The 23,742-nt window shown below is 57.2% G+C and overlaps 11 protein-coding genes and 1 non-coding gene across 12 annotated transcripts; 6 read left to right on the forward strand and 6 right to left on the reverse strand.

Moving 5' to 3' along the window:
• Window positions 1–169: 169 nt before the first annotated feature.
• On the reverse strand, window positions 170–1,925 carry DICSQDRAFT_77984 (Scramblase-domain-containing protein). Its single transcript, XM_007361197.1, has 9 exons — window positions 1,449–1,925; window positions 1,333–1,391; window positions 1,136–1,275; window positions 746–1,084; window positions 675–690; window positions 515–615; window positions 440–458; window positions 342–387; window positions 170–289 (listed from the first exon to the last, which is right to left on the reverse strand). The coding sequence occupies exons 1-9, from the start codon at window positions 1,814–1,816 to the stop codon at window positions 259–261; spliced, it is 1,119 nt and encodes a 372-aa protein (XP_007361259.1). The 5' UTR covers window positions 1,817–1,925; the 3' UTR covers window positions 170–258.
• A 142-nt stretch (window positions 1,926–2,067) lies between these two features.
• DICSQDRAFT_177388 (uncharacterized protein) lies at window positions 2,068–4,072 on the forward strand. The gene is made up of 3 exons (XM_007361198.1): window positions 2,068–2,679; window positions 2,754–2,966; window positions 3,022–4,072. The coding sequence occupies exons 1-3, from the start codon at window positions 2,139–2,141 to the stop codon at window positions 3,981–3,983; spliced, it is 1,716 nt and encodes a 571-aa protein (XP_007361260.1). The 5' UTR covers window positions 2,068–2,138; the 3' UTR covers window positions 3,984–4,072.
• A 152-nt stretch (window positions 4,073–4,224) lies between these two features.
• On the forward strand, window positions 4,225–6,613 carry DICSQDRAFT_50152 (CDC45-like protein; the record flags this gene model as incomplete). The annotated part of the gene is made up of 6 exons (XM_007361199.1): window positions 4,225–4,494; window positions 4,544–4,771; window positions 4,829–5,011; window positions 5,067–6,001; window positions 6,062–6,415; window positions 6,466–6,613. 6 exons carry the CDS (start codon window positions 4,225–4,227, stop codon window positions 6,611–6,613), a joined length of 2,118 nt encoding a protein of 705 aa, XP_007361261.1.
• A 227-nt stretch (window positions 6,614–6,840) lies between these two features.
• Window positions 6,841–7,707, reverse strand: DICSQDRAFT_143358 (IGPD-domain-containing protein; the record flags this gene model as incomplete). The annotated part of the gene is made up of 4 exons (XM_007361200.1): window positions 6,841–6,937; window positions 7,000–7,184; window positions 7,259–7,354; window positions 7,570–7,707. 4 exons carry the CDS (start codon window positions 7,705–7,707, stop codon window positions 6,841–6,843), a joined length of 516 nt encoding a protein of 171 aa, XP_007361262.1.
• A 219-nt stretch (window positions 7,708–7,926) lies between these two features.
• Window positions 7,927–9,321, reverse strand: DICSQDRAFT_143359 (uncharacterized protein; the record flags this gene model as incomplete). Its single annotated transcript, XM_007361201.1, has 6 exons — window positions 7,927–8,280; window positions 8,305–8,409; window positions 8,465–8,562; window positions 8,616–8,896; window positions 8,959–9,120; window positions 9,173–9,321. The coding sequence occupies 6 exons, from the start codon at window positions 9,319–9,321 to the stop codon at window positions 7,927–7,929; spliced, it is 1,149 nt and encodes a 382-aa protein (XP_007361263.1).
• Window positions 9,322–9,940: 619 nt separating this feature from the next.
• Window positions 9,941–11,697, forward strand: DICSQDRAFT_143361 (Creatinase/aminopeptidase; the record flags this gene model as incomplete). The annotated part of the gene is made up of 7 exons (XM_007361202.1): window positions 9,941–10,107; window positions 10,182–10,761; window positions 10,815–10,950; window positions 11,004–11,173; window positions 11,202–11,367; window positions 11,420–11,529; window positions 11,593–11,697. 7 exons carry the CDS (start codon window positions 9,941–9,943, stop codon window positions 11,695–11,697), a joined length of 1,434 nt encoding a protein of 477 aa, XP_007361264.1.
• Window positions 11,698–11,991: 294 nt separating this feature from the next.
• On the forward strand, window positions 11,992–13,607 carry DICSQDRAFT_97685 (DEAD-domain-containing protein; the record flags this gene model as incomplete). The annotated part of the gene is made up of 5 exons (XM_007361203.1): window positions 11,992–12,501; window positions 12,566–12,744; window positions 12,802–12,942; window positions 12,995–13,135; window positions 13,193–13,607. 5 exons carry the CDS (start codon window positions 11,992–11,994, stop codon window positions 13,605–13,607), a joined length of 1,386 nt encoding a protein of 461 aa, XP_007361265.1.
• Window positions 13,608–13,641: 34 nt separating this feature from the next.
• Window positions 13,642–14,605, reverse strand: DICSQDRAFT_177393 (uncharacterized protein; the record flags this gene model as incomplete). The annotated part of the gene is made up of 5 exons (XM_007361204.1): window positions 13,642–13,749; window positions 13,803–13,885; window positions 13,935–14,221; window positions 14,283–14,388; window positions 14,465–14,605. 5 exons carry the CDS (start codon window positions 14,603–14,605, stop codon window positions 13,659–13,661), a joined length of 708 nt encoding a protein of 235 aa, XP_007361266.1. The 3' UTR covers window positions 13,642–13,658.
• A 95-nt stretch (window positions 14,606–14,700) lies between these two features.
• Window positions 14,701–14,794, forward strand: DICSQDRAFT_t16. The gene has a single exon. It is a non-coding gene; the product is annotated as a tRNA-Ser (tRNA).
• Window positions 14,795–14,904: 110 nt separating this feature from the next.
• On the reverse strand, window positions 14,905–17,227 carry DICSQDRAFT_152018 (WD40 repeat-like protein; the record flags this gene model as incomplete). The annotated part of the gene is made up of 10 exons (XM_007361205.1): window positions 14,905–15,102; window positions 15,157–15,233; window positions 15,297–15,362; window positions 15,429–15,517; window positions 15,574–15,866; window positions 15,918–16,207; window positions 16,260–16,447; window positions 16,495–16,864; window positions 16,917–17,151; window positions 17,208–17,227. The coding sequence occupies 10 exons, from the start codon at window positions 17,225–17,227 to the stop codon at window positions 14,997–14,999; spliced, it is 1,734 nt and encodes a 577-aa protein (XP_007361267.1). The 3' UTR covers window positions 14,905–14,996.
• Window positions 17,228–17,477: 250 nt separating this feature from the next.
• DICSQDRAFT_49485 (uncharacterized protein) lies at window positions 17,478–22,079 on the reverse strand (the record flags this gene model as incomplete). The annotated part of the gene is made up of 20 exons (XM_007361206.1): window positions 17,478–17,711; window positions 17,749–18,015; window positions 18,078–18,158; window positions 18,215–18,429; window positions 18,481–18,528; window positions 18,583–18,643; window positions 18,698–18,830; window positions 18,880–19,010; window positions 19,061–19,173; window positions 19,230–19,364; window positions 19,410–19,593; window positions 19,649–19,768; window positions 19,818–19,936; window positions 20,002–20,260; window positions 20,356–20,634; window positions 20,689–20,850; window positions 20,903–21,250; window positions 21,312–21,501; window positions 21,554–21,753; window positions 21,807–22,079. The coding sequence occupies 20 exons, from the start codon at window positions 22,077–22,079 to the stop codon at window positions 17,478–17,480; spliced, it is 3,552 nt and encodes a 1,183-aa protein (XP_007361268.1).
• A 405-nt stretch (window positions 22,080–22,484) lies between these two features.
• Window positions 22,485–23,539, forward strand: DICSQDRAFT_132175 (uncharacterized protein). Its single transcript, XM_007361207.1, has 5 exons — window positions 22,485–22,710; window positions 22,765–22,826; window positions 22,881–22,927; window positions 22,982–23,291; window positions 23,350–23,539. The coding sequence occupies exons 1-5, from the start codon at window positions 22,559–22,561 to the stop codon at window positions 23,460–23,462; spliced, it is 684 nt and encodes a 227-aa protein (XP_007361269.1). The 5' UTR covers window positions 22,485–22,558; the 3' UTR covers window positions 23,463–23,539.
• Window positions 23,540–23,742: the final 203 nt, after the last annotated feature.

Consider the following 23,742-nt stretch of genomic DNA (forward strand, 5'->3'; position numbering starts at 1 on the left):
GGGCAACGCCCAGGCGCCCATTATGGCGTATGTCCACGTGGGCGTGCTCCCCCATCCGGACCGTGCAACCGTGTGGCTGTGTACGTCACTTAACGTCGGAGGTGCTCTTGCTTTGGCCATAGCCAAGTCACTCAACCTTTCAGGCGGGGACAAAGGATGCGCACATACAGAAGGTATACGTTATGCAGATTCATTCAGTACATATATAGAGAGCGATTACAGAGCGATGTCATGTTCAGATCGAGTGCTCTTGTTTCGTCACTCAACAGACTCGAAGAGGAAAAAGCCACTAGGGCCGACAGTTCAGTGAACGTCACTTATTCGCGCGTCAAGAGGCTCACCCTCCTGGTCCGGAATGTCTAGAGAAGTAGTCGAAGTCGATGTTGACTGTGTGTATGGTCAGCGTGCGTTCGAACCAGTCAAGGGGATCAGGACTCACCGGCAGTGGCCAATACAAGCTGTCCGAGAGATGGTGGTGAGTGGGAGATATGATGACAATAACACGCGGACATACCGCACGCTCGTCTATGCTGAGGTTGCGGATGAGGTAAGGCTTCTGAGCGACAACGTCTCCCTCGTTGGCCTCTTCGCCAGTGAAGTTAATAAAGTATTGACCTATCCAGAGCACAACGGCATGAATACAAAGCAAGGGAACACCTCCACTTCCAACATACCAGTGTCAGTGAAGATCTACAGTCAACTCCGTCAAACCTCCACCACACCTTTGAGTAATATAAGTACTCACTTCGCGACCGAACCCACGGAATGCCCGGTTCACGCTCGCAATAGGCAGGCCCTGCGCGTCCCGGAGGGCAAAGTGCCACGCAAGGATGCCGCCGTCAATCTCGGCGAACTGGTGAAACATGTCAGTCTCTGGCTCAGGTTGCGGCTCGTCGACCTTTGACAGGATGCGATGCGGCGTTTGGCGGATAAACAGGTCGTATCGTCGCCTCCACAGATGCCACCGCTGCTGCACTTCCGCGAATGTATCCAGGACGGGCTCGCCCTCTGGGGTGTACTGGTCATATTCCTTCAGCCGCTGCACGTACATCCTTGAATTGATAAACGCGAATGGCCGGCGAATCTGGCGTATAATAAGCTGCCGTACCATTCAGAGACGTCCAAGATCTCCTACCCATAGAATGGGCGAACCGTCCGCGTCCATGACGATAGCGCGGAACGGTCGGTGGGTGCGAAAGATCTGTCGCGAGAAGCTCGCGAGGAACCCGCGCGGCTCCTCAGCGATATATCCAAGCGTTTCCCCCGCTTCGTTCGCTGCACGAACACTGCGTCAGTCTCGCACGGCGCTGCAATCCCGTCGAAACAACACACATATCACGTAACGGTTCGTCTGCTCGAACCCAATGAAGATGTTCAGCATCTCGAGCTGCCTGCCCCCCATTCGTCAACTTCCTCCTTCCCGCCAAGACTCGCCAGGCGAAACGCACCGCGTGACGACCAGCCTGTCGTTCTGCAGCAGCCTCCGCAGGCCCTCTTCCGGGTTACTCGACGGCGCGCGCACGCTCTGCTCCCAGAGCGGCGACTGGTCCGCAGACGGCTGCGACTCGGCCGAGGTGCTCCAGGAGTTCCAGCCAGAGGATTGGGCTTGTTCTTCTGGACGAGGTTCCGACTCGGGACGCGTTTGCCTGGGGGAGACCTTCGGACGCTCCCGCCCTACTCCCGGGCGAGGCTTGTCAAAGCGCGAAAGCGCATACGTCCGCGCGGGGAGGGGGCCGCCGAGTGCGGATGCGCGAGGGAGACATGAGGTCCGCGTGGCGAGGGCGAGGTAGCGTGAGGTTGTCCTTAGAGACAGCATGTCAGTGCTGCGAGGCCAAGCTGGTCATACCAGAGGGGTGGTCGTAGAGAATCCGAGCGTAATCCTGCAGTACTGCTGCTCTGAGGTGGACAGTCGATGCGGAGGCAAACTCAAAGGCGGACGATGGGACATATGAGATCAGAGGCGCGCGCCCGGGAACGGGTCGACGCGGCAAATCGGCGCGTCTGGCTACTTACTGCAGGCCTCGCCTCCGACGTCGATTCGGTAGACCGTCACGGTCGGTTCGCACACGCATTTCACGCATCTTCCCCTAGATACAGGTGTCCCGCAGCAGCTCTGAGTGCTGCAGCCTCCGACACCCATGCTCACGCAGGTGCCCCGGAGGGCGACCCGTCTCCTCCTAGCTCACAGCGGCCGCCCGTCAGCATGTCTTGCCCGTAGCCTCCCCCAATCCTCCCTGTCTTCTCCGCTCTGCGGAGCCTCGTACACCAGCTCCAGGACGTTCCTCAGCTGGTTCAAAAGCAAGCCGAAGGATTCGCCGTTCGCCCCCCACAAAACCTCGGGGAAAGACAAGACCCCGGTCCTCTCGCAGGACGACCTCTTCCATCCGTTCTCGAAGTCGCCGTTCCCCGCCATCCGCGCGCGCGGCGAGGCCATCAGGCAGCTCGCGCCCTGTCCGGTCTGCGCGGGCGAGCACAACCATGGGCTGCATTCGCACCACGGGCACGAGACGAAGGCCGTCTCGTTCGAGTGTCCCGACTGCGGGTGGCCGACGCACTGTTCGGAGGAGCATTGGGCGAAGGACAAGGAGCACCAGAAGTACTGTGCGCGGCTGAGGGAGGTCAACGAGGACGAGCATGATCTCAGGAGCGGGCGGCGGATGAGGGAGTTCGAGCTGCCAGGTACGTCCCTCCTCCCCCACCTGATTCTGCTCGTACAAGCAGGATCCTGACACAGGGTCGCGTGCGTCGTGCAGGCCCCCAGGACTCGGAGGCGGCGATTTCGTTCGCGAACTGGGACGTGTTCTGGTACACGCGCGAGTTCCCGTCGATGGACTCGGAGCGGTCGAGGCGGCATGCGAGCAAGATCCTCACGTACCCGATCACGATCGGCTCGGTGCTGCACCAGTTCAGCAACCTCACGCTGAGCAACCAACGGCTGACCCCCGAGGGCAGTCGTTCTCTCGCCGGTATGTCCCGTCGCATCTGTGCACGCGAATCCGTGCTTATGGCGGTCGCTTGTAGCCCTCCGGACAAACTTACATGTTCCGCCTGGCGCGCCGGAGACCCCAGAGGCCGCAGTAACTAAGCCTCAGATGCGGATATTCATCCTGGGTGCTCGCGCGGAGTCTTCACTACCACCACACGTCTGGGAGCAGCTGTGCATGCTCTTCCCGTCGGCACTGTTTCACCTGTACTTCATTGGCCCTCAGGTATCACTACCGAAGCCGGCGAGCGAGGTGAACAAAATGCCGAAGAGCAGTGAAGCTCCCGCGCAATCGTCCACCGTCGCCACATCAGAGTCGTCATCATCCTCTCCGAATGCGAAGGAAACGACGAGCGAGGCCGCAGCCGCGTCGGAACAACAGCCCCCTACGGACCCGAAAGAGGAGAAACCAGTGTACCTACCGAACGTCTACGAGCCTCCTACCCCTGCACCCATCGCCCGACTGAAGCGGACGCGGAGCTCGATCGAGCAATACGGCGTTCCTTCGTATACGGTCCCGTACACGGCCCAGCTGACGATCACCGGCATGCAAGCGAACTACAGCGAGGTGCACGCGCAGTTCCAGGAGACGTTCGACCCGTACACGGACTGCTTCTTCCTGTTCTCGCCCGGGCTCGGGTTCCCGTCGCCGAACTCGGTGAACGAGGCGACGGGGGAGCCGCTGCTGCAGGTCGCGTCGCCGACGGAGTGGGGCCCGGTGCTGCCGCAGCTGCTGGCGACGAAGTGCCCGATCTTCGTGACCGGGTTCTCGCCGGCGGACGTGGAGCGGGACGTAAAGTCGCTGTCTCACGCGCCGGATGTGGCGGGGGAGTTCGACTGGGTGGTCACGCCGGGGCCGAACGCGTTCCTGAGCGAGAAGTGGGAGGTGGCGGACTTTGATCCCAGGGTGATGGTGAAGACGAACTGGGGCATCTGGGGCATCCGCGGCAAGAGGAGGGAGGTGCGGGAGCGGTCGGGCTTCCTTGGGTTGAACCTATGATAGAGTACTCTTAATGCTCATGCACGTACACTACACCACCACCACTCTTGACTTGTTCAGCCTAGCGCTGTCTTTAACGTAACTTGGCCTAGAGAGAAGCGGAGACGCGTGTCACGTGCGCGCATGCCACTGTGAGCGACGCGTTGTTGAGCGAAACGCGCTCTGATCCGTTCACCAGCACCGACTCTCCTGCACGCGCCATTGGCATAGGAAGGCACCTCGACGACGCTCACAACGCCCTATGGTATATCTACCGCCCCCCCACCTCGCCTCCGCCTCTCGACCATCCTATGCCGAAGCCTACGCCAAGATCCTCGCCTCACATCGACGCTCACCCAAGACCGCCGCGTCCTCGGTCGTCATTCTCGTTGCGCCCGACGTCGACGCGTTATGCGCCTCGAAGATGCTCGCCGATCTTTTCAAGCAGGACGATGTCATGCACCGAATCATACCCGTCTCCGGACACGCAGAGCTAGAGCGGATACGAGACGAGCTTACGACATACGCCGAGGTACGCGTGCGCTACTCGAGGTCCACTCCGTTACTGATCCCTGGTGCAGTTGCACACGCTGATCATGTTCAACATGGGTGCCATCCTCGACCTCCCGTCACCAGAGTGGTTTGGCGACTTCCCGACATCCCTCACCGTGCATGTCATCGATTCCTCAAGACCACAGAACTTGTCGACTGTCTTTGGCGGCGGCGAGAATGGTGACCGAATAATCATCTGGGACGACGGCGGTGTGGAAAATTTAGAGGAAGAGCGGAAAGCTTGGGAGACCCTAACTGTGAGTGGCTGTCTCTGGTACGACCTGCAATGCGGCTCATGCGCTCCGCTGTCTTAGTATGCGCCCGAGGAAGACTCGGATGAGGACTCGGACTTTGACTCTGAAGAAGAAGAGGCCGAAGAAGACGAGGATGATGACGAAGAAGGCTACGATGACGGCCAAAGCTCAGCATCCCAACCGCGGAAACGCAAGTCCCTGGAGGAGGGTGGGCGAAGACGCGGCAAGCGGCGACGAGTAGACGTACGTCCCACACACCCATCCTGTCCCCTTCATGCCCCCATAGCTGTGCATACAGGAACCCGCCCGCCTCTCGCGCGAAGAACGCGCGCAGCACGAAAGCCGCCTCATCAAGTACTACCGCTCCGGCACCTGGCACGGCCAAAGCGCCGCGGGCACCATGTACCTCCTCGCGACCGTCCTCGAGCGCGTCGACCCCGACCTGCTCTGGCTCGCGATCCTCGGCCTCACCCACCAGTACGCGACCTCCCGCATCTCGCGCGACGAGTACGACAAGTACCAGGCGATCTACCACGACGAGGTCGCGCGCCTCAACCCCGCGCCGCCCGCCGCGCTCGGGGACGACCTCAAGGCCGCGGGCGCGGACGACCACTCCGTGTACGCGTCGGACGAGTTCCGCTTCATGATGTTCCGCCACTGGACGCTGTACGACGCCATGTACCACTCGAGCTACGTCGCGAGCAAGCTCGGCATCTGGAAGGAGCGCGGGCGCAAGCGCCTCACGGGCCTGCTCGCCAAGATGGGCTTCTCGATCCCGGAGACGCAGCAGCCGTGGCAGCACATGGCCAAGGACCTCAAGGAGAGCCTCCGCGGGAAGCTGGAGGAGCTCGCGCCCGAGTACGGCCTCGTCGAGCTGTCGTACCCGTCGTTCATGCGGTGCTACGGGTACCGCTCGCAGCCGCTCTCGGCCGGGGACGCCGTCGAGGCGCTGTCTGCGCTGCTGGACATCGCGGGAGGGACGCGCATAGAAGTTGAAGTCGAGGGCACGCGGAATGGTGGGGAGTGGTTTGGCGGCGGAAAGCTGTGGGAGGGGGGCAAGGAGGGGAGGCACCACAACGATGAGCGGGAGAACGTGCCCCCCGACGTGCTCGCGAACGTCGTGAAGGCGCAGGTGCGGGCGCAGGCCGCTGGTGACGGTAAGGAGGGCGGAGAGGGCGAGGACGTCGACTGGTGGGTGAAGAACTTCTGGGCGGCGTTCGACGCTCTCAGCGAGTGCGTCCTCTCTCTTATACTGCTCATCCTGGACCGACAGCTGACGGAGACGGTCTGCAGCATCAACCGACTACGAGAAGCAATCACGCTCTCGATGGCCCTCCACCGTGCCATCATCCGACAAGGCTCGTCCATCATCGACAAGCAGGATATAAAGACCCTGCGCGGACACCGCGTCGTCATCCTCACCCAAGGCCCGGACCTCCCGCTCTTTGTGCATCCAGGCGTGTTAGGTCGTCTAGCACTCTGGCTGGTCGACGCCCTCCGTGACCGTGTGGAGGCGACGACCGCTGCCTACTCGCGCAGCAAGCGGAAGAGCCTGCCCTTCGTCCTCGCTTGCCTGAACGAGAAGGCAGGGACGTACATCGTCGTCGGTGTCACTGGAGCCGCTGACTTTGATGACATCCGGAAGAAGTGAGTCGTCCATTATCCGTGGGTTCAGCGTCTGATGATTGTGGTCGTAGTGAATTCGGCCTTGCCTTCCTCGACGCCAAGGAGCGCTGTAACGCGCGGACAAGGCATGGTACGTTCGACACGAGCGTCCTCGAGATCAACAAGGACGACCTTAAGGTCTTCCTCGAGACCCTGTGCGAAGGTGGGGAGCGCTACTGAGCTTCCCAGGCTTCCGTCCCTCTCCTCGGTCCTACATCACGCTATTGGTATTCTTGCTCGCTGGTCATGTCGTGCATCTGCTCTGTCAACACTCTATGTATCACTAGATAATGTATCTCGCACATTGGATGACTACCCTTTCGCGTCGGTTCGGACCAGACTAGTATACAAGCCGTATACGACCACATCCCCCCTAGATCGATTTTACGTCCGCTTGGGTTTACAATCTACAGGACACCCTTGGTGCTGGGTACGTCGTCCCCGCCCGTCCTCTGGATCGCCTCGCGGATGGCGAGCGCTAGCGCCTTGAACGCCGACTCGGCCCTGTCCAGTTCCGCTATCAGCAGCCTCTCTGACTGTCGGCTGTACCGGTGACGGTGACGTACTTGTGGTGGTCGTTCTCTCCGCGCAGCACGTCGACGTGTAGTGTCACGCCAGCGGCGATAGCGAACGAGTAGAAGATGTGCGGGAACATCTCCGTGGAGAGGTCCCCGATCTTCTCGCGCTTGAGCTTCAGGTCTGTGACGCAGAACGGCCGCGAGCAGATGTCGATGACCGCCCGCGACAACGCCTGCAAGGCAGGAGAGAAAGGGTGCAATGCGGTCAGTTTCCCGGACAGCGCGAGAACACGAGGGGGACGCCTGCCTCATCCAGGGGCGCGAACCCTGTGCCGTAACGGCGGATGCCGCGAACCTCACCGAGGGCCTGTTTGAACGCGGTGCCAAGCGCGATCGCGGAGTCCTGTGAAGTTCAAAACGGAAGATAAGTCTCATCGAGGGAAGACATATCAAGTTACTTGGATACGTATCTGCGGAGTGGTGGTCGTCTATATGCAGGTCGCCCTTGCAGCTCAACTGAAGCGACATGCCCGAGTGCTTCGCAAGGGCATGGTACATCTAAAGCGGCCGTTGTGGTGTCAGCCAAAGGGTTATCATCTGATGTTAAATAGAGCATACGTGATCGAGGAATCCGATACCGGTGGAGATGGAGATCTCCTGCTTGTTCCCCGTCCCCGGCTGGCAGTCCAGGTTAATGGCGACCTTGATCTCGGTCTCATTCGTCTTGCGCTCAATCGCTGCTGTTCGTGCTGCCATCGTTATACCTCTTGGTTTGTATTCGCGGTCTTGAACAGATACAAGGTAGCGATGACGCGAGCGTGAGTCAGAATACAGCGCGGAAGTTCTCATCCACTCCAAACTTAGTATGCCTTATTAGGAAGGAGGCGTATGCAGCGCCAATTCCTCTTGCGTCTTGTTCCAGCAAATCGGGGAGCGCACATTACAAAGGGCACGGATTGTGTCTGGATTCATGATTCATTGACCAATGGGCATCGTGGTTATGTCCCCTACGAACGGTCCTCGTCCCTCCGCTTTGACGTCCATGACCTTCCAGTATCCACAGCCATGCCCGTCATTCTGCGCGCCCGCGTAACATGTCCACCAATATCTCGCTGCCAAGCTCCGCTTCGCCCATCCTTCGCCGTCGCCGGCGTCTGCATTCCCTCTAGTCTTCTCATCGTCTTCGGGTGGAGACTCATAGCGATTCTTCATGTCTGGTCGCAAAATGCAGGGAACATTGCATTTGCAATGCGGGGTCAACTGCGAACGGAAATCCGGCCGATAGAACCGGAACGTAATATTGATGCGGGCGTTGGATCCTTCGGACAACTTCGTGAGCTTTTCTGCGTCTGCCAGGTCGGCTGGAGGCGGTAAGGGAGGGCGGAACATGTCGATGGTGTTCTGGGCGGGGACACAGTGCTTGAACACTTCTTGCGTTGGCGCGTGCATGATGATGAGCTATGCATTGGAGGATTCAAAAGGACAATCAACGGCGGAGGGTTGATACACCAACCGAGTTGTGCCGTAAGGGGATGTTGAACGTGCGGGCGCTCCGATTGTCTTTCTCGTCTGTAGGGATCACCTCCCGCAATCGGAAGATGCGATTAACCCCTGCAAAGCGAGCATTAGAGGAGCAGTGAAGAGTAGTCTAGAGCTGAACTCGCCTAGGCTGAGACTAGCGATGGTGGGATAAGGCCCAAGGTATGTTAGCTGGTCAGTATGGAACCCGACGCTCTCCTTCGCCCCTTCGTAGCAATTGGACGCCGCAACGTTGGCGCGCCAGAGGAGGGGCTCTTCTCCCTCCTTGACAGGATATCCACCCCACTCGAGAGGATATTGCTTACGCTTGCGCATTTCCTCGTTCACAACGCGCTCGATGATCTCGCACGCTTCTTCCATCGGGGCCGGGAACGATGGGGGAGCTTCTGTCTGACGTCCATTGTACCTGCACGTGAGTCGTCCGTGTCGTTACAATTGTCGGTCTCTGCAATATAAGTATGAGCGTACCACCACTGAGCGGCTTCTTTCGGGTCGCTGCCGTCGCTCGTCTCGGTCATGTTCTCTCTGACGAAGAAAGCTGTTCTGTGGGGGCTTTCCACGACGCGGTCAAAAAGCCACCACTTATTTCTTGTCCAATTTTGGCTGAGGTGAAGCATCGTATAGAACAACCTACTCGTGAAAGATTAGTTGCATAGGGACGTCGCCCTAGGTCCACACGCACCGGCATGCAAGCTCCTGAGGAAGTATAGCATTGTGTAGTGTACACGGTGTATGTTGAGCGACGAACTCCGGGGAGACAAGAGTAAGCGGCGGGTGTCGTATGATCTGAGGTTTGGATTGGCTGTCGGAGGAGTTTGGAGGTCTGAACATAGCCATGAACTCAGAATTCGTTATGGTCTTGACTTTGGATGAGGGTTTCCTTGATGGTGAGGAAGAAGCCTCTCCTGAATTAGACTGGTCTGTACCCGCAGCAGAATCCGGAGGCCCTTGAGAGACAGGCTTGCATGTGTTCCCAGAACCAGATGCGATAGGCGCACTGGAGGATGCCGGTGAAGAGAGCTTGGGGCTCTGCTCGGAACTCTTGAGCCAGCCTCTCAGGCCAGCTTTGACCTCCACTCTGCGTTTCTTTTTAGGAGGCTCGGAGCGCAACGAGGTCGCAGCAGCCTCGACGTCGCCTTTAGACTTGACAAGAGCGTCCAAAAGGACAGGATGCCCGAATTCCTGTGGGTGCAGAAGGCTGGACAGGATAGCGAGCAGAGTTTCCGTGTCAAGGTCTGTGCCGTCCATTGCCTGCAAAAGCCGCCGAGGATGAGATGACGGTGGCTGTTCAAGAGGGGGTAGCGACGCGCCTCGGGCCCGACCCCCACGGAAGTACCGCGTCTTATACACGAGCACGTGATGGGCGCGTCGGCTTCTCACCGAGGGTGGCGGGCCGATGCCGCTCCCGCACAGCTGCACGGCTGCATTCTCCAAGTTGCACACGACCGTCATGTCGGAAAAGGCGGTCATCGTCAATCACGACAGACTCCACGTCGAGGAGGCGACACCGTTGCTCGAGCAGGGGGCCCCCTCAAGGAAGTCGCTACTGCGCCGATTCATATGGGTTCGTTCTCTTCGTCCAGGCGCACTGCATGAAGCTGATAAGACTCGCGACAGGTGCCGATCTTGCTCCTTGCCCTCTCGCATGACTTCGTGGACATCTACTACAAGTACATTGTCCCCGGGTCAAGCTCAGACAGCAAGAGCGCTTCAACATTCCCTGATTTCTCGCACCTCGCAGCGCACTGCGCCCACATTCCGCCTATCGCGGCGGAATCGTTCATCGCTCGGCAGGACGCACTTGCGCAAACACTGCACTCTTTAGGCGCGGCTGCATACATCGCAGAACCTGGTGCTAGCGCGGGGTTCTATGGCAATCTCTCTGGTTCTCACTGGGGTCTTTCTGAACGCCCGTTGCTCCTGATCGTCCAACCTCAGGAAGCACATGATGGGACTGTTCGCGCCAATATATCTATCTCAACGCCTGCCTTTGAGAAGACGAGAGCTAAGTTGCTGCCCATTCCGAGCAAGTCGGGTGTCACGTACACCGCTTGGCCTGAGGATGTAGACCCGTTTGCGACGGCCCTCGATCTCCTTCCTGACCTCGACGATACTATAATTTACGTGGACGGCGATGTCCGCACATTCATTGCGGACGGGTTGCAAAGGGCTGCGCCAGACGCTCGGGTCGTCAACGCCCCAATCGAGGTGAGACGTCTCCGTGAGCGAAAGAGCTCCGAGGAGATCGACATATTGAAGTGCGTCAACGAGGTAGGTATCCATCTGGAATTCATCTCGTATCGAAAACTGAGTGGGCACATCAGGTAACTCTGCTCTCCATCAGAGCGGCGCGGAAGCACATGAAAGTTGGCATAAAGGAGTCAGAGGCCAGGCAGCTGGTAGTTAGGGCACTCACGGCTGCGGGGTTGAAGGACGCCTTCGCCCTTACACTCTTTGGAGGTTGGTGCTTCGGGGACTATAACAGCGTGTAGGATCACTCACCTGGATTGCAGAAAATGCTGCTTTGCCTCATGGCTCCGGGACCGACGCGACGCTTGGCAAGCATGAGTTCGTTCTAATCGACACAGGGGGATCCCTCCACGGATACCATAGCGACGTCACAAGGGCGAGTACTTTGCACAGCTTGGCCGAGAATATGCCACATCTGCTGACATTGGCTGGGGTAGACTTTTGCTTTGTCACATTCAGAGATACCCTTGAGGTATCAAGCCTTGTGGCACACCGTTCATGCGGCTCAGCGTGCCGCCATCGTGACGGCCAGCAATGGCACCGTGACAGCTGCGGTGGACGGTGCCGCTCGCAAGATCATCAAGGATGCGGGCTATGGAGAGTTCTTTACTCATCGCTTGGGACATGGTAGGGGCTCCATTTGTTGCTTACGTAGCGTACCTCATTGAACCTGGCCTAGGAATCGGTCTTGAAGTTCACGAGTCGCCTTATCTCCGTGGAGGCTCCGACGACAACATCTTTACCGGGCACACTTTCTCGGATGAGCCCGGTATTTACATCGAGGGAAAAGTGCGTGGTATTTCAAGTACACCCTTACTATACGCTCACGAGTCATTATCCTTCCGGGTATAGGTTGGTGTGCGTCTAGAGGATTGCTTCTATATCGACGAGGACGGTAGTGCCAAGTTCCTTACTGCTGGAGTGGGCGGCCCAGCATCGGGTCCTTGGAGCCCATGATACACCCCTCTAAAATGACTAATGTACTAGTAACCTTGTGAATGCATATACCTTGTACATCTTGATTGGACACGGAGAACCCGTGAGGACCGCCGCAAATCCTATGCAGACCAAGTTGTTCTGCGAGTCGGCCCGGGGCCGGAGTGATGGGTTTAGAGACGCCCACGCCCCGAAAATGTTTGAAGCGCCCGTGTAATACTTCTGTACGACACCATCTGTCTGCTCTGAGGGCTCCTACCTTCGGTCTTACTATTATCTGACCCCCTCCAAATTCATCAGCCAGCTTTGAAAAACATGCCGTCCCCAGAGGAGGCATCCACTTCCAGCTCTCCGGAGCCTCAGGCCATCGCAGCCGCTCCCCCGACCTTCAAGTCTCTGGGGCTCATCGACCCGCTGCTCGAAGCCCTCGAGCAGATGAAGTACAAAGCCCCGACAGACATCCAAGCTGAGGCCCTTCCACATGCTCTCCAGGGCCGCGACATCATCGGCGTGGCCTCCACCGGATCCGGCAAGACCGCCGCCTTCGCGCTCCCCATCCTGCAGAAGCTCTGGGAGGACCCGAAGGGCCTATTCGCCTGTGTGATTGCGCCCACACGCGAGCTCGCGTTCCAGATCACGCAGCAGTTTGAGAGCATTGGGAGCGCGATGGGTGTACGTTGCGCGACTATCATCGGAGGGGTGGATATACAGTCGCAAAAGATCGCGCTCGCGAAGAAGCCGCATGTTATTGTTGCGACCCCCGGACGGCTGTTGGAGCATCTGGAGGAGACGAAGGGGTTCAGCCTACGGAGTTTGAAGTTCTTGGTGCGTCAGTCAAGTCAAGTGTCATGAGATGAGAACTCACAGGGTGGGATTGACCGACTGCTAGGTGCTAGACGAAGCCGACAGGCTACTAGACATGGATTTTGGGCCTATACTGGACAAAATCCTCAAGCTCATCCCCAAGGAGCGGACTACATACCTCTTCTCTGCGACGATGACAACAAAAGTTGCTAAGCTCCAACGAGCGAGCTTGTCCAACCCGGTCCGTGTAGAAGTGAACTCGAAGTACGTCCCCTCCGTCGTCGGACTTCCCGTCTACCATCTGTTAATCTTTGTTTATAGGTACTCGACTGTTTCTACACTGCTGCAATACTACCTCCTCATGCCGCTACCGCAAAAGGATGTACATCTCATTTACTTGGCCAACACGCTCGCGCAAAACTCCATGATCATCTTCACCCGCACAGTCCACGATGCGCAGCGGTACGCTCCTCACCACTTCCTCTGAGCTTATGGCTGACAGATATGTGTACAGGCTATCTATCATGCTGCGTTCACTGGGATTCCCCGCCATCCCGCTGCATGGCCAACTGAGTCAGAGTGCACGATTGGGCGCACTTGGCAAGTTCAAGGCAGGCGGTCGATCTATCCTCGTCGCGACTGACGTCGCGAGCCGGTAAGTCCTGCTATCTCATTGGACAGAGCCCTGCGCCAACATTACTTTTTACTTCAGAGGTCTCGATATACCTTCCGTAGACATCGTCATCAATTACGACATCCCCACCCATTCCAAAGACTACATCCACCGCGTCGGCCGCACAGCGCGTGCAGGCCGATCCGGCAAGTCCATCACGCTCGTCACGCAGTATGATGTGGAGCTCGTTCTCCGCATCGAGCAGGTCATCGAGAAGAAGATGGAACTCTGGCCAGTCGACAAGGACGAGGTTGCGCTCCTGCGCGAGCGCGTGGACGAGGCAGGGCGGCTCGCTGCAACGGAGCTAAAGGAGCAGGGGATCAAGGGCGGGCATGGGAAGAAGCGCAAGCGGGGCAGGGAGGAGGGAGGGGGCAAGGACGATATGGATCGGGACGACGATGTGGTGGAGGCCGGCATACCGAAGATGAACAAGAAGTCGAAGGGGCGGAGGTGATGTGCTGTTTTACGTGGTTTACGGAGTGTGCGTTCGGAAAATTTTCAATTGCTACTTCATAAACATCAGGTCCGAACGCAAGACATATTTCGACCCTTTCTTCACTGGGGAACCTTCGTGAAGCAGACAGTCTTGGCCATGGCTGAAGGAACCTGTCAAGCACCCATCTTTTCCACATATGAACTGGTCACCTACCGATGCAGAAGTGCCTGTCCGCGAGTCAACGGAGGTACGATTGCCTGCCCAGGTCTCCCTCGTTGTTCTTTGTAGAAGACCGTCTGCGGAGACATGCAGCCAGGAAGTACGTCGAGTATCGGAAACACGTACCTCTCCCCCCTCTACCCCATCTTGGGCTCCAGTCAAATAAATGAGTAGCGTCCACTCAGACTTTGCTCCCGTCTCAGTATCTCGGACAGAATCGTCATAGTGGGGTCCAAAGTATTGGCCTGTCGTGTATTTGTACAAGCGTATGTTCGAGTTGCACGAATGCGCCGCGCGAGCCGTCGCGCCCGCAGGCTTCTTGACCCACGCCGGATACGGAAACTCAGGTAGATGCGGCGCGAGCACAGCGTACAGCTTCTGCGCGAAGTCTATGGATGGTATGGATATACGCTCTGTCGGCGGGCAGCTGCTCAGTTCACCGGGCTGGGCGGAGGGCACAGTCTGCAGACGCACGGTTCACCCGGTCAGCCTCTCCCTTCTTCTTGGGTGGTGTAAGCTCTAGAGGGAGGCCGTCAATGAACTTCACATATGTCTTGCATTCTTCCGGAGAGAAGAAGTCCTGTGAATGAGTTTAGTCGGTGTTGCATGAGACCACCCGGCGGGTGTGCCACCATTCAGAGAACTCGAACACCGACATCAATCAGGAGAATCTGGTCTTCGATCAGAACACGACACTGTAGCTCTTCCTTAGGTGCTATTGGTGGAAAATTGAACTGAGGTGGCTTGCTTGGTGGCTTGGTGGCAGCAGCAGGGGGAGCACGAGCTTTCTTGGCCATGGTGGTATGGAATCAAGACGCCAAGCCTCCGAGAAAGTCGGACCCACTACTCAGATATTGACCATACTATCTGACTACAGCATGTAACGAGTGAAGTCACTTTGCCGGAGTGGTTAACGGGATCGCCTGCTATTGATAGCTGCCAGCGGTTGGGCTTTGCCCGCGAGTGTTCGAATCGCTCAGGTGACGCTTTTTAGCAAGGACCCCGCTCAACTGGGGTCTTGCTGAGAACCCAGCATTCGAACATATGATATGCCAAAGAGTACGATGGGAAACAATATAAGGAAGGACGTAGGTGTGCTGGACCGAACTAAAAGATATATACTAGATGGCTACACAAGATGATCGTAACATCCAGGAGTACATGTGTACAGAGAGTACCTACATCCAGCTACACCTCTGGGGCCCATAGAACGCATCGCCCACTCGCATTACCTGACGCCACGCGCTCAACAATGCTCGGGTGAGAGCAAGTGACTGCTTGCACGGCAGTGATCCTGCGACGCAGGACAATCAGCACAAGGAGATATATGATTGGAAACGGGACCTACTTCGACCGGTCTGCAAGCTTAGCGATGTGATCGCCCTTGCAGGAGTAGATATCAAGAGAGTGATCCATGTTCCCAATCTGTGCATGAGTTTGGCGTCAATACCAATACCTTCGTCATCCGAGGGTTCGAACAGGGCATACCGTGAAGTGGGGATAAACGTCAGGATTCGGGGTCCACTGCGCTTTGAGGATGGTAAGCCATTTGCCCTGTCGGACGGACGAAACGCATCAGAGCTGGACCGAAATACATTAAACAAGTTTGGGCGAACGAACGGTCTGGCAGTTGTGCTTGATCTGGCTGAAGGGTCGAGACGACGGGAAGGGCGCGTCCTTGTCGAACAGCGAGGGCTTGACATCCCACACTTGTAGAGCGAGAGTGAGCGCAGGCATCCGAGGCTCGTGATGATGATGGACTCACGTCTGATCGTGTCGTCGTAGCTTGTGCTGACAATCGACCGTCCCCTGGGGTCCCAGTACGCGGAGCTGACGGACTTGCCGTGTGCCCAGCGCGCGCGCACGGTAGACTGTCCCCTCTTCGTCGCCATGAGCTTGTCAATGGCCTCGGCGTCGACCTCACTTGGGTGGGAAAAGACGCTGGCTTCCCGGGTCTTCCGCTTGGACGGGGACCGAGGGGTCGATGGCCCAGGGGAGTTGGGTGCGGAACGGAGAGACCGGCCGCTGAGCGTTTCCAGCATACGTGTATCCCATACCCTAGGAGGATACATTAATTGTAAAGAAAGCCACGGCTAGAAGGTCACGTACTTCAGGTCTCGGGTGTTTGAGGCGGTGACCAAGAAGTGTGGACGGACGGGGTTGACGCTGACGCTGCCTATCTTCTGCTCCGACAGAATGTATCGCTTCGCATGGTTACGCCCTGCTCGAAGATCCATGTGCGTCATGCCCCCAGCTGCGTCTGAAATCCACATTTCGTGCCCGTACGGTGGAAGATCTACGCAGGTGATGAGGGTGTCCTCCGTTGCGTATAATTCCGACGAAATGCCAGAAGCCAGTGACAACGTGCGGATTGTGCAGTCGTACGCGCTGGTGTATACCTAGAGAGGGCAAGCATGAGATACGTGATGCAATAAAGGTAGGGCCACTCACGCTAAAAGCATCGATGGGATCGAACTTGACGCATGATATACTGGATTTAGATGTTGCGGGCCAGTGCATCTGCAGACGCCAGTACTTCCCTCCCTCCCGGTCCTCAGGAGGTGTGGGATCCTCGTCATCGTCTTCAGGCTCGTCCACAGGCGCACGTGCGTCCCAGATACCGAGTTGTCCATGCTTGTCTAGGCCGTATGAGATAGCGAGCTTCGAGAACGGAGGGAGTGCTTACCTCCGAAGAATACGAGGTCTTTCGTCGGCTCGGGGTGGTATGCAGCACAGTAGATCCTATCATGCGTGACTTTGGCCCGCGCAATGATCTTGAGCTTCCCCAACTTCTTCTTAAGCTCCGTGACCTCTCCTTCTTCCTTCTTGTCGTCATCGAAGACGAACGCGTCGTCTCCGCTGGTGCCCTTTGGACGCGGCGTTTTCAGCACAGCCTGGAAGGTGGACCGCAGATTCGACAGTTCTTTGGAATGGTCGTCTTCCACGAGCGTTTCCAGGTCGAGTTCGTTGTGCCTAGGTCTCTTGGCTTCTCGCTCGCGTTCGGCGGCTTCGAGACGCTCCTCCTCTTCCTTCCGTCTTCTCTCCTCTTCTTCGCGCTACTGACGCCATTCACAATTGTTCCCTGCTTGCCAAATGAACACGACGTACCTCGCGCTTGCGCTTCGCCTGGGGGGACTCGTTCGGGTCTACTGGACCTCTTCTCAGCCTCGTAGACTGTCGGGTGGGCCTGGCTGGTTCCTTGGGCTTCTTTGCGCGTGGTTGGACAGGCTTGGCAGACTTTGGAGCCTGTTTCACCGACTTGATTGCAGACGCTGCATCTGCGAGGCCGAGCTGGATGAGGAGCTCGCGGTTCCTGGCGATGGTCGCCTGACGCTCCTGCTCGCTGAGATACGGCGATTTCAGTGGTGATACCCTACCGCAGCTGCCCTCTGGACTCACTAGTCGTCAGAGTCTGACATATTCGTTCACGTTCGTCTGAGAGCGATGTGGTAGTGATAAGGTAGGGAGGCCAGACAGGAGGGAAGAGTGACAAGAACAACTTGAACAAGAATCCGCCGATCCTGGCCACCTCGGTACCGCGTCGTCCGCGTCAAATCGTGGCGCGTCATGTCACACAGCCGTCACCCGTGACCATTGGCGTCCACCGCGCTTAGCAAGGCCAGGGGAGAAATGCGAATAAATTACAGCCCCAAAAAGGGACATCCATGTCTACATGCTGGTATTCGTGCCCATGTTAACCACAAACGTGCTCCTGCCACCTCGGGGCAGCACAAGCACCTTTTCCGCTCCATGCACCTCGTACGTCTCGCAGCTGGGCACCACACTCGATCGCATTCTGTGCTCCCCCGGAAGCGGCAGTGCATTCACGCCGACCTTGGGAAGAGCAAGCTCGCCATGATGGAGCGCTATGAGGGTCACTGGCGTGCTGAATATCTCGCCATCCTGCATGACCGCGTCAGCAGGACGAGAGGCGAGGTACGATCGACGACAAACATACCTTTGCCACGAAGTCGCCTCTCTTGCGCCCGCTGACCAACCAGTCCTGTGTCAAGTCCTCGATGTCATACCGCATGTTGTAACTCTGGACCCTCGTGTCCTCAGGTGGCGCCCAGTGGAAGGACGTCTTGATCGTGAGCAGTGCCGAGATCGGCTGCCCGGCGTACAGCGGACGTGTGCGTTTCTCCGCCTTCTCGACCTCCGCGGAGAATGGGTTCTCCAAAATCTGCAGGCGCGCAGAAGCAAGGATCTGTGAAGAGAGGCGTCGGCCTCACGGGACGCTGTGTGGGTCGTGCAGCGATGCGCACGCACATGTATCTGGGGCACGTCCACCGGGATCACGATGTCTCTCCATTCGCCGAACGACGTTGGAGACCGCTTCCGGTTCAGCTTCTGCGTGATGCGTTAGATGTCATGCCGTGCTATCGGTGCAGTCGGGATCCCCTTACCTCCATCACTTGACGCAGCCCGGCTCCAAACTCGTCCTCCGTCAAAGTGACGCCGGGAACCGCGAGCTCACCAGTAACACCGTACAGTTCTACCCAGCTCGCATTTGTCTCCAACGCTTGTATGAGCTTGTCGGTGAGGTCCTGCCTGTGAGGTTCTAGCGGTAGCTGTTCGGACACGACTTCCGAGACAGCGATCTCAATCAACGACTCGACCTCTACATGTGGAGGGTTAACACGATGCTTGAGCCACTTGCGGAGCTTCGTACCTTCGCGAAGCATGCGGTAGGTGATCTTGAGCTTCAAACCTTCCCGTGCTATAGCGCCCCATCAGCACCCCGATTCCTGCTGGAATATGTCTAGTCTCATACCTGTGCCCTTCTCCGAATCCATCTGGAACAAGAACCGCCCTGGTTGCTGGGGCGTGAGGGTCTGCAGCTCAAGTTAGACAAACGCTGCCAACGTCGTCTGAATACGTTGACGTACAACAATACCGGGCTTCTGGCCAACGCAGCTCTTCACTCTGACCCCAGTAGTCTCCGAATCAGACAAAAGCTGGGCAGAGCGCACACGAACGTGCTGATGCGTCTTGGTCGAGAGCGTGAAGGCAGTGAAAAGCCTGTATAGGGCAATGAGCCCCGTTCCGTGCGCACGACCAGTACACCTACCTTGTGCCGCGGAAGAAGTCTTGCACGTTAATCTCCACCGGCAGCCCGGTGGCCACCACCCGGCTCAGACGCAATGTCCTCGTGATGTCAGGTTCGGTGGTCGTCACATAGTCGACGGTGATATTAATTCTCTGAGATGCGATGAGCCTTTGTCTCTACATAAAGGAAAGGTGCTGATCACCATATATGCGTACGCCGACGCATCAGAGTGCGGCACGGCTGCGACGACCGTTTGCCCTGCCTTGAGGTCAAGGAAGGTCAGTGCCTGCGCGTCGGTGCGTATAGCAGGCGTGTCTGGTCTGACGTCAGTGCATCCATCCCAGGCATCTCGATGCCCTGATTACACGCACCCTCTCCGATCAATTGCGTATCTTCATATTGAAACTTGATCCCAGACGGTGCACTCAGCTTCACAGACGCCGTAGCAACCTCGTTGCGCCCAGTGGAGAGCAAGACTCGGATCCTCGACATCGTACCGAGCTCAACTGAGATGGGTTATCAGCAAGTCGCAATGTGATATTACCTCAAACACGTACTCAGAGGGGGCTGTTTGAGCCTGACGTCCAGTGCCCGCGCATCTTTCGGGATGTACACAAGCGTCGGCATGTTGCCAGCCTTGATCTGCTTGGGCGTCTTGGAGTGTCTCCACTGGAAGAGCAAGCGGGGCATGGATATCTGAGTGTTGGCCAGGGCATACGTGCCCATTGCAGATGACTGTCGTGCCGCATTTCAGCCAAAGAGCCCCGCCGCGCGGCCACAAGCCACTTACTGGGCAGAAGAGCGTGAGCTCGGTGCGTCCGGGAGCGATGCTGGACACTTTCGCGGTGAACGTGATCTGACTGTTCTCCCGCCCGGTGAGTTGCAGGCGCACTTCTTCCGCAGGCACGTCCTAGAGCCACCGTCAGTATATCTGCACCGCGTGGGCACGCAGTACTTACGCATGGCAGCCTATTATTGACGACAACCTGTAGCAGGGCTCCATCACGGCTCTCGGCCAACTTCGCGTGGGGCTCCACGAGCGACACGGACAGCGCCGGATGATCGGGGAACGGCGTGTCTGTGCGACAGCGACCAAGAAAACTCTTCAGCACCCGGATCCTTCAAGCCTCGTTATGCGCTCACCGTTGTCGAGGGTCTGGGCCGCCTCCTTCAGAGCCGCGACAAGCTTCTCGACGTACGCTTTGCAGTCCTCCTCGCTCAGGAGCAGGTCCTTTCCGCCGTCGTCCACGTACGCTCTGAGGAAGTGCAACAGGACGTGTATCCACTCCCTGTCCTTCGGCTTCTCGGCGGCCTCGTGGATGCTGAGCGCGCGGTTCAGCATGTATGCTTCCATTGACGTCCAGCCGTGCGGGGAGTAGTGCGCAGGCAGCGACGTATACGTCTGCAGCGCGTTTACCAGGCGGCCCCGATGACTACGGGGGGCTCACATCAGCAACCGACGTTCGGGGAAGCCGCGGCATGGGAAGGAGTGGGGACGCACATGTCGAGCGCAGCGAGCGAGCCGTGCAGCTTGAGCGCGAACTTTCGGCGGCCCGCGCTTGCGTACAGCTCGATGGCGCGATTGGTGACGTTCACGTAGAGTTCGTAGAGCGTGTCCTGATCCTCCATGGAGGAAAGGAGCTCCGTCTTGGTGATCGTCATGGAGCCACGCTTCGTCTTGGGGTCCTTGTCCGCAGGATCGAATGTTGACGGGAGTGCGAGGGAAAAGGGAGGCTTGTTGGGGAGGAACCCTGTAGCAATGCCGAGGACGTCCAACTTGTAGGCGTGGGCATGAGCCAGGGACTCCCACTGTGGATGGTCATGACGCACCTGTTGCCGTGCTAGCTCAAGCAGTTCACCCTTGGCGGCGTTGAACGCGGATAGCGCAGCCTTATCCAATGTCAGCCTCTTCGCCCATTCATCACTTTGGTCTACGACGCTCAAGGCAGAGGAGTATATCCAAGACTCGATGAAAAACGGAGGTAACGTGTTCTGCGACCTCTCTCATTAGCGGCAATTCTGCAAGACAATGCATCGCACTTACCTCTACATCTCGTAACGTTCTGGAGAAAGTACTGAGGAACGAGGCCGCTTTCCGACAGAGCTCTTCCATATCCCCGATTTTGCTCAGAAGAATACATTGCCTTGCCAGGAGGTATACTCGGAAGTCGAAGACGGATATGGTGTTCGCAAGGATGAGGTCACGATATGGCTTCTTCGTGACCGACAGAAGGGGGGACGAATCGTCTGTGGGCATGGGAGTGATGAGCGCGCCAAACCATGACAGGTTCTTCTCCCGGAGAACTTGGAAGAAGATAGACTCGAGCTCGTAATATTGCTGCAGTGCATCTTCGTGTAGGTTCATTCCCTCAAGGGAGCTTGCGACGCTTTCCTGAATGCAACTAGTGAGCCAAACCTACCCAGTGGTGGTAGCTCGACACTGCGTGACATACCTTCAGGATGAAGAACGTACAGAAGTTCCATCCTGGCATTTGCCTTTGACCCTCTGATCGTTTCACTTCCTCTTCCCGCTGCGCTAGAGCTGCATCGAATGAAGATAGGACGCCCTCCTTGATCTTGGAGATGGTATCTGCCCATACAGCGGGATTGTCCTTCTCCGCCGACCAGACGAGCTGGACACACCTAGCATATAGCTATGAACCGCATGTCTCAGGAAACCTTGCCCCTAACCCACCTATCTTTCTTGTCCAGATTGAAATCCGCTTTCACTTTGTCAAGCACGGACGTCTTCATCTGGAACAGCCTGCCTTGCGCGACGCTCTGATCCGGCCGTACAACATGGATGATGAGCCATTCTTGGTTTTTGCGCGTGCTCACAGACGCGTGCCATTCTTTGAGCTGCTTGCGGACAGTGGTACGGTAGACTTCACTGTCCTTCAAGTTACTGAGTATGGGCTAAAACATTGGAGACAGGTGGTGCAATTCACCTCGCAAGTAAAGATATACAGGTGAAGCAACGGTTTCTCTAACACTGACTGAGGTATTTGCGAAGCAGCCTGGTCCTCCCTGAGCATCTCAAACGGGACGAGCTTCACGTCCAACTCCTGGATGGACCGTAACGCATTTCTTGATGTGGACTTCCAGTGTAAGTTTCGGAGGGGAAGCTGCGAGACTAGGGAGTTCTGGATCTGTTTCCAATGGTCCGTGGAGAGGAAGACGATTGGTCCTGAATAGGTTATCGTTACCCGCTGCGCGGACATGATGCGCGGAAGGAACTGGCGGTTTCGACAAGAGAAGGGCGCGACCGTTGTATCATATGGGAGCCTCCCGCGTCAGTGCGTACGCCACGCTGTCTACACGAACCCGCGTGTACTTGCGCCGTAGAGTGTTCAACAGCGCGCGAGGTGAGGATATAGACGACTTTGCTCCGAGAGCGAGGGATGCGAGATGCGGGGCTGGAAGGAGATTACACGGGCGCTTGCGAGTATCTCCGAGCTTTGGGTGTGGACGGACGTCATCGCCTGCATGTCACTCGACCGCGAAAACAGCCAATGGACGAGCTCCTTGATGCCGCAGGCCGTAGTCATCAGCCTTCTCCCCGAGCACACATAGCATGTCATCCTTCTTGACCGTCGTCGTTCCCCTCCGCCGATATCCGTGATGGATGTGTTCCCAGTACTATAAACTTCCATCCGTCATTCACCGCCTGAATATCACCCCGTCCTCTCCGCTCGTAACCATGTCTGCGACCGTCAACATCTTCCCATTTCTCTTGCACACGACCGCCGCCGCCGTCATGGTCTACGGGTATCTCAACCTTCCAGACATGGTGGCCAACGTTCCCATGCATAACATGAAGGGCGGTCACTTTCAGTTCCTGACAATCCAAGGGTATGTTCGTTTCCGCCTGCCTCTTGACGACAGCCACCTGACAACAAGTCGCAGGCTTTGTGTGGCATGCATTACCATGGTGCTTAGCATCGGTTGTGATTTGTTCCCCTTCTCTAGTGAGTGGCAACTATCTTGGAACGCTTCGCCTAGCATTCAACGTCCGTCCGTAGAATTGCTCCGAGCAGCCAAGCGTGCTTTCCTCATGAGTGCCCTCCCGGTATGCCTCACCGTGCCCTCGTTGCCTCCCATGCTCACTTATTGCCATATGCAGCTCGCTGTTGTGATCTCCGTCATTTACTGGACGCTCCTCTTGTGCATGCCGCACATGATTCTCATGGGTCCTCCCAACTCGGAGAGGGAGCCTTCATCATCGAGTACCCTCCCCGAACCGGAGCGATTACCTCTGCAACTTGACCTCGCACTTCATGCCGCTCCCGCAATTGCTTTGATCGTCGACTTCTATTCCTTCGAAGACAAGTACACGAAGTTCGTTAGTCGGTACGGTTCACTCATCCTCGCTTCCGCTTTGGGAACTTGGTATGCCTGCTGGGTGGAATACTGTGCGAGCTACAATGGCATGTGTGCGTATCTTATTTCTTCTGCTGCTTCTTGGGTCCTGCGTGCTGACCTCGTCAGCAGTCCCGTACCCCTTCCTTACCAACAGTCCATTTAACGTGCGTGTAGCAATATATGCGGGAGCCTCGCTTTTCGCCGCCGTGTCTTTCATGGTCATCAATGCTCTGCACCCATGATACATTTATGCAGTGCCTATTCCTGAGAACCAATGCTACGTTACATCCTGTGATACTACATAATCTGCTATACCTGCTCTCTCTGATCGTGTGATAATATGTCTCTAAGTTCTTTCCCATCCGGGTCAATGAAGCGCCCACCACGCGTCGCGCTGGACGCGCGATCTACGCGAGTCATACTGAGATCGAGATCTGAGATGCTATTCAGATTTCTCGACGCTGGCCCTCTTCTCCACTTTCATCCCCGCACGCACCCGCCGGCATTTCCTCTGCGCACAAG

The sequence above is a fragment of the Dichomitus squalens genome (assembly GCF_000275845.1).
Source record: "Dichomitus squalens LYAD-421 SS1 unplaced genomic scaffold DICSQscaffold_2, whole genome shotgun sequence".
In the NCBI taxonomy this organism is placed as follows: domain Eukaryota; kingdom Fungi; phylum Basidiomycota; class Agaricomycetes; order Polyporales; family Polyporaceae; genus Dichomitus; species Dichomitus squalens.